The 10,133-nt window shown below is 46.1% G+C and overlaps 1 protein-coding gene across 1 annotated transcript; it reads left to right on the top strand.

The window, feature by feature from the left end:
* Positions 1 to 5,026: 5,026 nt before the first annotated feature.
* LOC131287609 (muscle-specific homeobox protein tinman) lies at positions 5,027 to 6,855 on the top strand. Its single transcript, XM_058316672.1, has 3 exons — positions 5,027 to 5,711; positions 5,935 to 6,368; positions 6,457 to 6,855. The coding sequence occupies exons 1-3, from the start codon at positions 5,027 to 5,029 to the stop codon at positions 6,853 to 6,855; spliced, it is 1,518 nt and encodes a 505-aa protein (XP_058172655.1).
* Positions 6,856 to 10,133: the final 3,278 nt, after the last annotated feature.

Genomic DNA, 10,133 nt, shown 5'->3' with positions numbered 1-10,133 from the left:
TGACGAAGTGGGAGACGCTAGTTCCGCTCAACGCTGTATATAGTTTTCCCCCTGTACAAACCACGTACCCGACCACCAAATCTCGGTCGAGGGTTTTATGGACAATAAAGTAATGAATGTTAAAGCATGTACCCATCGTGAAGTTATCGTTTATTTGGTGAAAAACTCAGAGAGTGTACGCACAGCTGGGGCGCCCTGGACCACCTCCGATAAATAATCTCCTTGTCCACTAAACGCATGTTTTAGGTCAGGCGTAATTCGATAGTGACCACCCGAAGGAAATCAACGAAAAAAAAAACAAGAAAACGTGGCGAAAGAGAAGACACGAGCGAAACCTAATAAAACAGTAAACGGCATACATCAGCGAGCTGTCAAAAACCGACTAGAATATGGCTCCCAGCAGCTTCCCCATGTGGCTGGAAGTCATGAAACTTGATTCGGCGCTACGGCGTGTGTCAAGTAAATAAAGACCTATCTTCTACGCTCCCAGTCCGTCCCGCGCCGTTGCATGATCGATTAAAGCGATTCATTCATTCATTCGTTTGACTGACTGACGGATAGCTCCCCCTCTCCGTCTTTCCTCCCCCCAGTGAGCCCAGATCCTTCCTGGTCAATATACTCCCGCAACGTATCGGCTTCCTTCCCTCTACAACCAATTTGCTCAACGTTCCAGTTTCGTTTTTTTGGACGGATGGTCCGGGAAATGCCAAGCAGACTCCGCGGGGAGCGCGAGAGGCCGCAGAGGGCATCTGTTTTACGTTCTGTCAAAGAAACGATTAGCCCGGATAACCCTTAGCCCCGTGGTCGCTCGTATCCCTGTTTTGTCCCGGCTTCGACGGGGTTTTTCTGCCTTCGTCTCGTAAGTCATAGCGTGTAAGTGGTTGAACGCGCGCGCGGCAATGGTTAAGCTCGCCGAATGCAATGGAAAATAGGAAAATGCCATAAATCGTTTCGAGGTTTTCCCTTTTCGGGTTCCCTTTCACCCAGAACGATCGGTGCACTGTGCAGCAATACTGAGAGTCCCTTACTTCGGGTTTCTTTTTCTTTGGATTTTCCTCGTTCACTTCTAGTGCCGCCCATTAAATTCCCATCAGAGATAGACACGAAAGGGCTCAGTGTTGCGCTCTGCTAGGGCAAATATCGAATGGGAAATTAAACGTCGTTCTTTCCTCAGAGAACCTGCGGTAAAGGCCCAAGACTTTCTTGAGAAAAGGTCTATTTTGGATTCTGCGTTATCATTTTTGGGGAACGGGGTTAACTCAAGGGCAAACAGGGAATGCTTTATGGTACGGTTCCAGTGCAAGGGCTGCACGCCAGTAGCAGTAGATGTATTTACAAAAGTCATAAAGTTTCTGGAAATTAACCAATCAAAATCACATAAAGTTGTTGTGATGAGGGATCTACGGTAAAGGTTTGTTTTTTTCCGAGCATACGATGTAATTGTGAACTAATTGGTGGCAAATAGCTGATGGCCTTTGTAGCAATAATAATTTCTGATGGTTGCATGCTCTTGTTATGCTGCAGGGGCATATAGAACGGACTATAAAAAAATCGTTTTTCTTATTTGAAAACTACATTAAATTTTCCTGTAACGCAAGTAACGTTACTCGATCAGAACATAATTCTCAAGACATAAACCAATAACGTTATGAATGAAATATTTCCATCAGAAATGTTTCACCTCCGAAAGTTTTCCACGTGATGTTCTAATGGAAAATCCTGGCTGCGTACAGTGTTTTCCACGACGATTTTCCAACCCATTTTCCCAAGTTTATTCCAGTATCTGTTTAGTGTTTTGTGCAAAGTTAATCACTTTGTTGATATTGTAAAGAAAAAGCCGGTATTTTCTGAATTAACGGGTTTGTGAAAAACTCAAAGATTCTAAACAAACTCTTTAAATATCAAGCAAGACTTCAAATACCATTTACCTTCCTGTTTGAGATTTGACATTCATGGTATAGAATATGGTTCAAGCGTTCAAGGACGCTAGAAAGCATCTTAGACCAAAAGGACCAAAAGCATTTCCCTTACAAAACTGCTTCGCAATGAGACACTCGCATTAAGTTCATTATTGTCATTCAAATTCTTCTTGTTCTCGAAACAAAAGTGTTCTCAGTGAAATTGCGAAACCGCATCCTCTGATGATCTCAAGCCTCCTTCATCATGAGCACACTTTTCGCTTTCCACGACCCCAGCACTCCCGGGGGCAAAAATCACAAATTTTCCACTTACCGGCACCAGCAAGGACTCTTTCTCTCTCCTGCGACGTCGACGCCAGCTTATGCAAAGGGCACACAAAAGCTAGGATAATCTCATCAGGGTAGCATATTGTCCTCGGTCACTCAGCCCGAACAACCGTGTAAGCGGCCGCTCAAGTGCTCCTGTACGCAAATGCCACCGTGCGATAAAGGACGTCCCGGAGAGTGGAGGACAAAGCTGTTGCTCAACTTTGCTTCCCGATTGTTTCTCCAACACCCGTTTTTTGTAGGACAATTCCTTGCTACGCACCCCATTCATAATAGACACTAATTGAAATTGCTGCCCGGAAGGTGTTACTTGTGTGAATTTGTTTTGCCTGCGGCTTTTGCGGCATCCGCTCTAAAGGGCAAGATCAGTGGTGTGAATGTGAGTGTGGGGTGAGGTGAGGACAGCAATGATGATGAGGATGAAATTGTTCAACGACACGTGCACAACCACCTCGCCAACATTTCAGAGTGGGACTGAAAGTTTGATCGAACTGGCTACTTGAGCGCGTATGGAAAATGGCATTAATTAGCGGACCAACGATTGCCGACCGGATACACGCACACTTCCGTCCGCACGTCACAACAATGGTTGATTTTGCTTCCCGCGCCCTCGACGCCGTCACGCTGGAATGCATTAATCCGGCAGCGAGCGACCCTCGTGATCGAATTTTCCATTCTTCCGCGAGGGTAATCATCCTCGAATGACAATGTAAACAGCGTGAAGTTGGTCATGAGAGCAACTTCAGGTCGGGCCGCTTCGGTGGCAGGATGGTTTTTGAAGTATTTACACTTGCGTTCCGGCACCATCTCTTGTCTCCTTTCCTTCTTCCTGATGATAAGACAACCTTGTACGGTGGCGCCAAATGGAAAACTCCTCCAGTGGGGTTTGCTTTCCATGAAACATGATACGGCCACGGGATGGACAGGGGGACTGTACTAGATGCTGTACTAAACGATGACGAGCGGATTATCGAATATCACTTTTCAACCGAGCCGGTCGAGATTCAATTAACCGAAGTGATCACTCATCGAACACTTTTCGTGTCTGGTGGTGGCTCAACTTAGAGGTTTGGCTGTGTTTGCGTTACACAAACTGGAACCTAAGTTCGGAGCGTTGGTTCTTGAGGATGTGTTTGCTTTAATCTCAACACTGACCCGAGATTTTGTTTGCAAAAGGAATTAAATCCATGCCCTTATCAATTACTATGAAACATGGAACAGGTTCTGGATTTTCCATTCCTTATAATAAGTGGAAAACATTAGAAAAAGAGAACGATTTTCAAAGGATATGCATTTTTAACCGACTTTTTATTCAATATAGCTTAAGCATCTAATATTTATTGTATTAATTTATTTCCCAATTAATAAAATTAGCATAAGCTACGACAGATATACATTGCATGACTCGAAGTATTATCTTTAAGAAATACAATCAGTATGTATTTATATTGTTATTTTAGCTTATTGAGTAAAGATGATCAAGAAAAGGTATTCTGTAAAAATACAGTTTCCCCTTAGAGCGGCTTAAATTGTTATTCTTATGCTTATTTTTGCACTAACACATTACGATCGATAAAACATGTCTCGTGTCGCTTCAAAGTCCTTTCCTAAATGCTGTTTCCACTTGTTTTTTTTTTCTTCGAAAAAGCAATTCCATTAAAAACGTTGTCACTAATGCGTTTCCCATCACCATCATCATCATCATCATCACCGTCAACTCGTTAAAGCATTCTATTTTGCCTCCAATTCGGCACACTCATTCGCTCCGCCATATTTTCAGGTGGAAACACCTTCATTTCGGCATTCAGAAACCTGTTTTTCCTCCCTTTTCTTCTATGCTCGCAAAGTACGAAGGCCACAACTTAGTAAAAAAAAAGTTCACCTTCAAGAGCCATCCTCGTCTTTATGCTTTGATTTCCACTTACTACACCCCCCGCTCCTAGGGTAAGAAACTCCAAACGAAATGTTTCGCAGACACGCGCAGAAACGTCGACGATGGTGTTGGAAGGAGTGAAGGACCAAAGCAATGAGTCCTTCGTACCGACCACCCCAAGCTCTTTCCACGAAGCGCTGCTCTCACGCAAAACAAACAGGTCGGAAAATAGCAAAACCCCGAGGAAAATGCGCGCAAGTTTTTAGCGCTACGAAACCACACACTCTTACCGGTACGCGGGAGTGAGAGTGAGAACGCGCGAATGGGCACGGAAGTGAGATAGAGTGAACATAATAAGGGTGAGACCAAGTGAGACGGGACGATGAGATCGTGGACGTCATCGTCCAATCACGGCTCGCCTCTTATCCAATCCAAGTGCGCCAAGAGAGGTTGGCTGAAGACGTTTTACCTCCCGTCGCGAGGCGAATGGCGCCGCGAAGGAAAAGTGTCTGGTGTGCGGGTGGGTTGGGATTCTATTTTCCTCGCGGCGAGAGCGGTCGGTCGGGAAAACTCACTGTGTCCCTTCATTCGCGTTGCTCGCCTCGTTAAGTGAGGTTGTGTTTCGGTTCGTGCTCCTCGCCGATCGGTTGAGTGTGATTGTTGAGAGTTTTCTTTTCGGTTTTAAACGATCGTTGAATTCGCTTTCCAAATAGGAAAACGTGTGGTTCGTTCGAGTAATATATGTAAGAAATTTTCCTGTTACATAGTGTTCAAAAACAAACGATTTCTTAGTGTGAATGCATTATCGTGATAGTGGAAAGATTTTAGGCTTCTTTTAGTGCTTTGTGGAAATTGAGCCTTGTGGTGAATCGGAACATAGTTTCCTTAATAAAAAAAACACTAAACAATGAGTTTAACGGCATCGACGGCAAAGTCGATCGTTTCGACGCCGTTTTCCATCAACGACATTCTCACCAGAAGTCGACGAGCGGAGCGTCGTAGTTCGGGCGAGTCGTCTGGAAACGAGGACGATCTGAAGCTGTTCTACCACCACCATCACCACCATCGTCAGCATCCTCCACATCCTCATCATCCCCATCACCATCTTCCTCCACACCCTCTTCACCAACACGGCCTCCGCCATCATCATCATCATCAGCAGCAACAGCATCACCTTCGACGGACCTCCGAAACTCCGTCCGCCTCGAGTCCACGCCGAAGCGCCGAGGAAGGATTCTACGGAAAGCTGAACTTGGGATATTACAACAATAACAACAACAACACCGCTGGTTGTGGCCCCATCCAGGCCGGATTTCCCATCGGATTGCGTCGAGGATCGTTGGATTGTTTCATGGTGTCGCCGGAATCGGGCCGAGGTGATGGTGAAGGAGAAGGCTCGCTGCAACGCAGCTCCCCGATGGAAGGAAGCCCGGAGGGAGCGGCAAGTGCGGCGGATCGTATCACCAACATGCTGCTGGACGGCGGAAGTCGAAGCGACCCCAACGGAGCCACTTGTTACCGGTTCTCGAAGTCAACTCCGCAGCGCAACGAAAGTCCAATCGATATGCGACGATCGACGGAAAACGATTCCGGTAAGTGGTCATACATGTGCGTGTATGTGTGTGTATGAGGACGTTTCTTGGTGGGAGAGTTGTTATGGAAACAAGTGGTAAATAATTTACCTAATGCACGAGAGTCCACTTGTGGGGATGTTGCCTCGTTCCGGGCCGATTTCTCGCACGTGTCACGTGGATCGCATTTTCTAATTTCCCATTTCCCTCCCGTCCCTCTCGCGACCCTCGGTCGATGCTTTAGACGGTGACTCACCGTCACCTTTCGCGAATGGCCTTTCGCTGCCCGGCCAAACGAACCCACCCCTGATGGGGGGCGAGGAAATGCCGTCCGCTCGGAAAAAGCGTTCCCGGGCCGCCTTCAGCCACGCGCAGGTGTTCGAACTCGAGCGTCGCTTCGCCCAACAGCGCTACCTCTCCGGTCCGGAGCGAGCCGAGCTGGCCAAGAACCTGCGGCTGACTGAGACGCAGGTGAAGATCTGGTTCCAGAACCGGCGCTACAAAACCAAGCGAAAGCAGATCCAACAGCACGAAGCAGCGCTCCTCAGCGCGACCAAGCGAGTTCCGGTGCAGGTGTTGGTGCGGGAGGACGGTTCCTACGGGCCGATGTTGACCGCCGGGCAGCCACACTACGCCACCGGTCTCGATCCGGCCCTACTCAACGTTTACCGCCATCAGGTAGGTTTCCACATCCCATTCCCGCAATAAATGAGTTTTCCTAACGTTCTGTTTCCGTTTTTCCACTCCCATTTTACACTCACATCAGATTCAAATGGCGTACGGAATGCCGGGAATTCCGCCGATGCCATTCTCCTACTTCTACCCGTCGAAGATCGCCACCGTCCCGAGCGGCCCACTAGCCCCGTCCGTCGTCCTTCCCACCACGTCCACCTCGGGCTCCTGCAAACCACCCACGTCCTCCCAGCACGGCCCCTCTCTTACGCACGGGCCGCTTAACTTTTCCACACGCAGCGAAAGCGACTCGGAAAATCCGGCCGCTTCCTCCTCCGGGCGCCGGTCGCGATCACCTTCGGAAAACTCGGGCCTAGGGTCGGAGGAGGGTCGCGGGCGGGCGGAGGTAGAGCGCGGAAGTGGCCACTGTAGTGTGCTATCGTCGGCCGGCGAAGGTGACGAGGATGAGTGTGAAAATGTGGAAATCGATTGAGAAAAGGCACCTGAACTCGTGAATATGTTAAGTACAAGCAGTATAAATAGGAGTTAAATGTCTGTTGTGCAGTTTAAGTGAATTTAATAAAATAAACTTGTAAGATGTATTGAAAAAAAAGTGCTTTGTATTTCAATTCAAAGGTTCTATCTGCTGACGTTTCAATTTTTTATCTCCTCTTCTCATCTTTTATTCTCATTCGAATTCTGAATATTTTGATTGCGTAAATGTTTAATGTTGATGGTGGATTTTCATTTGTTTTAGTTTTCTTCCTGTGGTCAAAAGTCTGCTAATTATCTGGATCTCAAGTTTCAGCAAACTGTGAATGTTAAGTTAAGTAGTGTAATTAATTAATATTTCTTCACACAAGGTTTACTTATTTGTACTTATTCCCATTTATTTCGGATAGAGTTTAGCTGTTTGTCCATTTGGAAATCACATTGTGCAAAAAAAAAATCACACAGGGTTCTCATTTTCGAGTCAGATGAGCTATAAGGTTTTTTTGTAAAACACTTTGTATAATTGTTATGAAGCTAATTGGTTTCTATTATTGAAAATATTGAATTATACCCAATTTTTACTCCACGTTGAAATGATTACTCAAAAACTCTTTAGCAAAATTACTCATTGGTGTAAATTCATGAATACATTTTTTTTCCATCCAGGAAACAAAGTTAATTGGTTGAAAAAGTTGACCATGATCATTTTTTCAGTCTAGAAATAACTTCGACCATTTTATTAAAGCAAATGGTGACGAATATCTAAGTTAAGGGGTTTGATAAACAATATTCAAACAATAGAAGCAGTTTCTTTGAATAAATAATAAAATTTTAAGATCGATTTTAAGAACCAGATCAACAAATTGCTACATGATATTTGGATCTTCTAGGCACAAAATTAGAATTGATCAAAAACATCAACTTCTGCTCTCGTCAAGCGCCATTCCAGGGTGGTCATTTCCCTGGGATCGATCGGAAAAATGGTCGGTCATAAAACTCACCGCAAAGCTCCCACCCAGCGTACCGGTTCCGCCCCACGACTCCACCACCGGCAAGCGAATATCATCACCTAGTTACGCGAAGGATGGATGTTAGTTGGGTCGTAAAAGTCACCACCCCGGGCCACTGGCACTGGTGAACCCCCGGAGAAGAACATCTGCCCATCCCCGTCGGGCGTCCCCATTGCTCTATTACTCCACCCGCCTCCAACTCCAACCGTCGGAGCTGTCTGGTTGTTTTTGGAGGATGACTTTCCACCCAACGCTTGGTTTCTTCTTTGCGTAAGAGGCCTTCCGTTTAGTTCCACCGGGAGCATTGAGGGATTGATGGCGGCCCATGATGGATTTCTTTTTATTATCGGTTTCACGTTCGGATGCCTCCCGAGCGTGGGTTGATGCGTTGGCCCCTCGGAATGATGGGCCGAACCGCAGACGGAGAGTACGGAAAGTACGCGACGAAAAAGGCTTGCGGCAGTGTGATTTTCCTTGGAAAACTCACCCCCCACCCATCCCCTCTTGGTGTCTGCAGGGGCGTGCCAGAATTTGGCGTTCGCCATCGTAAATCCTTTACCGTATTGTTTAGATTTTCCAACGCAACACAATCAAACGGCGCGTAAAGATCATCAACGGAACCGTTCTTTCGGAGGCCGGGATCTGGCGAGTCTGGTTAAAAACAATTGATCATTTAAATTGCCCCGCTGAAGGCCTCTGGGCGCAACTCGCTCACGGCGTTTTGGTATCGTTAAAAAACCCATGGTCCGGGGAAAGCCGTCACCCGAGCGATAAACAAAGGACGTCCTGGGTCGGGAGCACGCGTCCTAACCTCGTGCCATCGAACGAGCTTGCCCATCTCCCGGGACCCTCCCGGGCGAATGTGTTCGAGGCCGGGTCTTCCGGGGCGTCAAAGTAGCTCACATGTGTGCCGAGGGCGATGAAGAAAAGCCAATTATTTAGATTATCGGCACCGGGATTCGGGCGCACTGAGGGACAGTCAAGTGTCATAGCCGTGGGTGAAAAGAGGAAAAAACCGTTGAACAAAACAACAAGCAAAAAAGGCGAGGCGAAAGAACGATCCGGCCGAAGGAGCTCCTTGCCGGGGCGTTAGCACACTCGGGAAACGCGGGTTTCGAAAGAGCCAAGCAAGGAAACGCACCCACCAGGGCAAGATGTAAACAGTGGGAAAAGGTATTAAAAAAGACTGAAAATTGAATGGAGATCATGACACGCCGGGGAAAACCCGGGGAAACGGGATTCGTTTACCCTTCCGTCCCTGCTTCCTTCCAGCATGAGATCGTTTAATTTCCTCCGACTCAATCGGTTTACTGAGCGTTGTGCGTGGAATCGGCATCGATATCGATTGTTTCTTCCATTTTGTTTACCTCGCGGATGGTGCGGGCTTGTGGAAACCTGGTTCCAATTGTGCCCGAACGCGCCATCCGAGTGACGCAAATGATACTTACGCAATGGGTTCGATTTATCTATTAAAAAACCCGTCCCACATCGAAATCGCTATCGATCGCACCGTGATGGAAATTGTGGTGAGAAATACAAATTGATTTCCGAAAATAATCATCCTTGAATTGCCTCATTGCAGCAGGATTTGTTTGATTCAGAAATGTGTGTATCATGTTCATAAGGTCTATGGCATTTAATGTTTGAAGAATGATTTTAAAGTTTTCTATTTATGATTCACATAAAACTCCAAAATAAAATCTCTTTTCGTTTTGTTTATAACAATATTATTACTAATCAAAAGTATAATGAAGTAAGTAAAATAATTTAAACATCGTCCATAACATGTTAAGAAAAAATGCTTTGAGTTCAATCAATTTCTCATTAAGTATTCTTAAAGATTCTTTGAAACGTAATAAATACCATCGATGGTACGGCATGAACTCTGACTCATCAAAGCATTGTTCCACGTTGCCTTTCAATCATCTTGGGAATCTTATTCTTTTTATGAGCGGGAAACAATGACTCAATTAGCAATTGATATAATTTCCTTTTTTCCCACTCCTCCGAACAACGCCCCTCGGACACTTCCCTTTTCCTTCTTCATCGATGCGCTGACGTTGGCTCTATATTTTGCTACCTCTCGAGCGAACCAATTTGGAAGGAAAAAGAAAATGGGCATCGTAAACCGAAGCGCCCGGAAAAGTCTCGTACGGTGTATCGATACAACAACGGATAATTTATGCCAATCACACAAACTCAGACACATTTCTTTCGCCTCGCGAGGGCGGAAGGAGGCGAAAAAAAAAGTTCTCTTTTGTCCACTTTG

The sequence above is a fragment of the Anopheles ziemanni genome, chromosome 3 (assembly GCF_943734765.1).
Source record: "Anopheles ziemanni chromosome 3, idAnoZiCoDA_A2_x.2, whole genome shotgun sequence".
Lineage (NCBI taxonomy): Eukaryota > Metazoa > Arthropoda > Insecta > Diptera > Culicidae > Anopheles > Anopheles ziemanni.
Note: the sequence above shows the minus strand (reverse complement) of the source record. Positions and strands in the feature narration are given on the sequence as shown.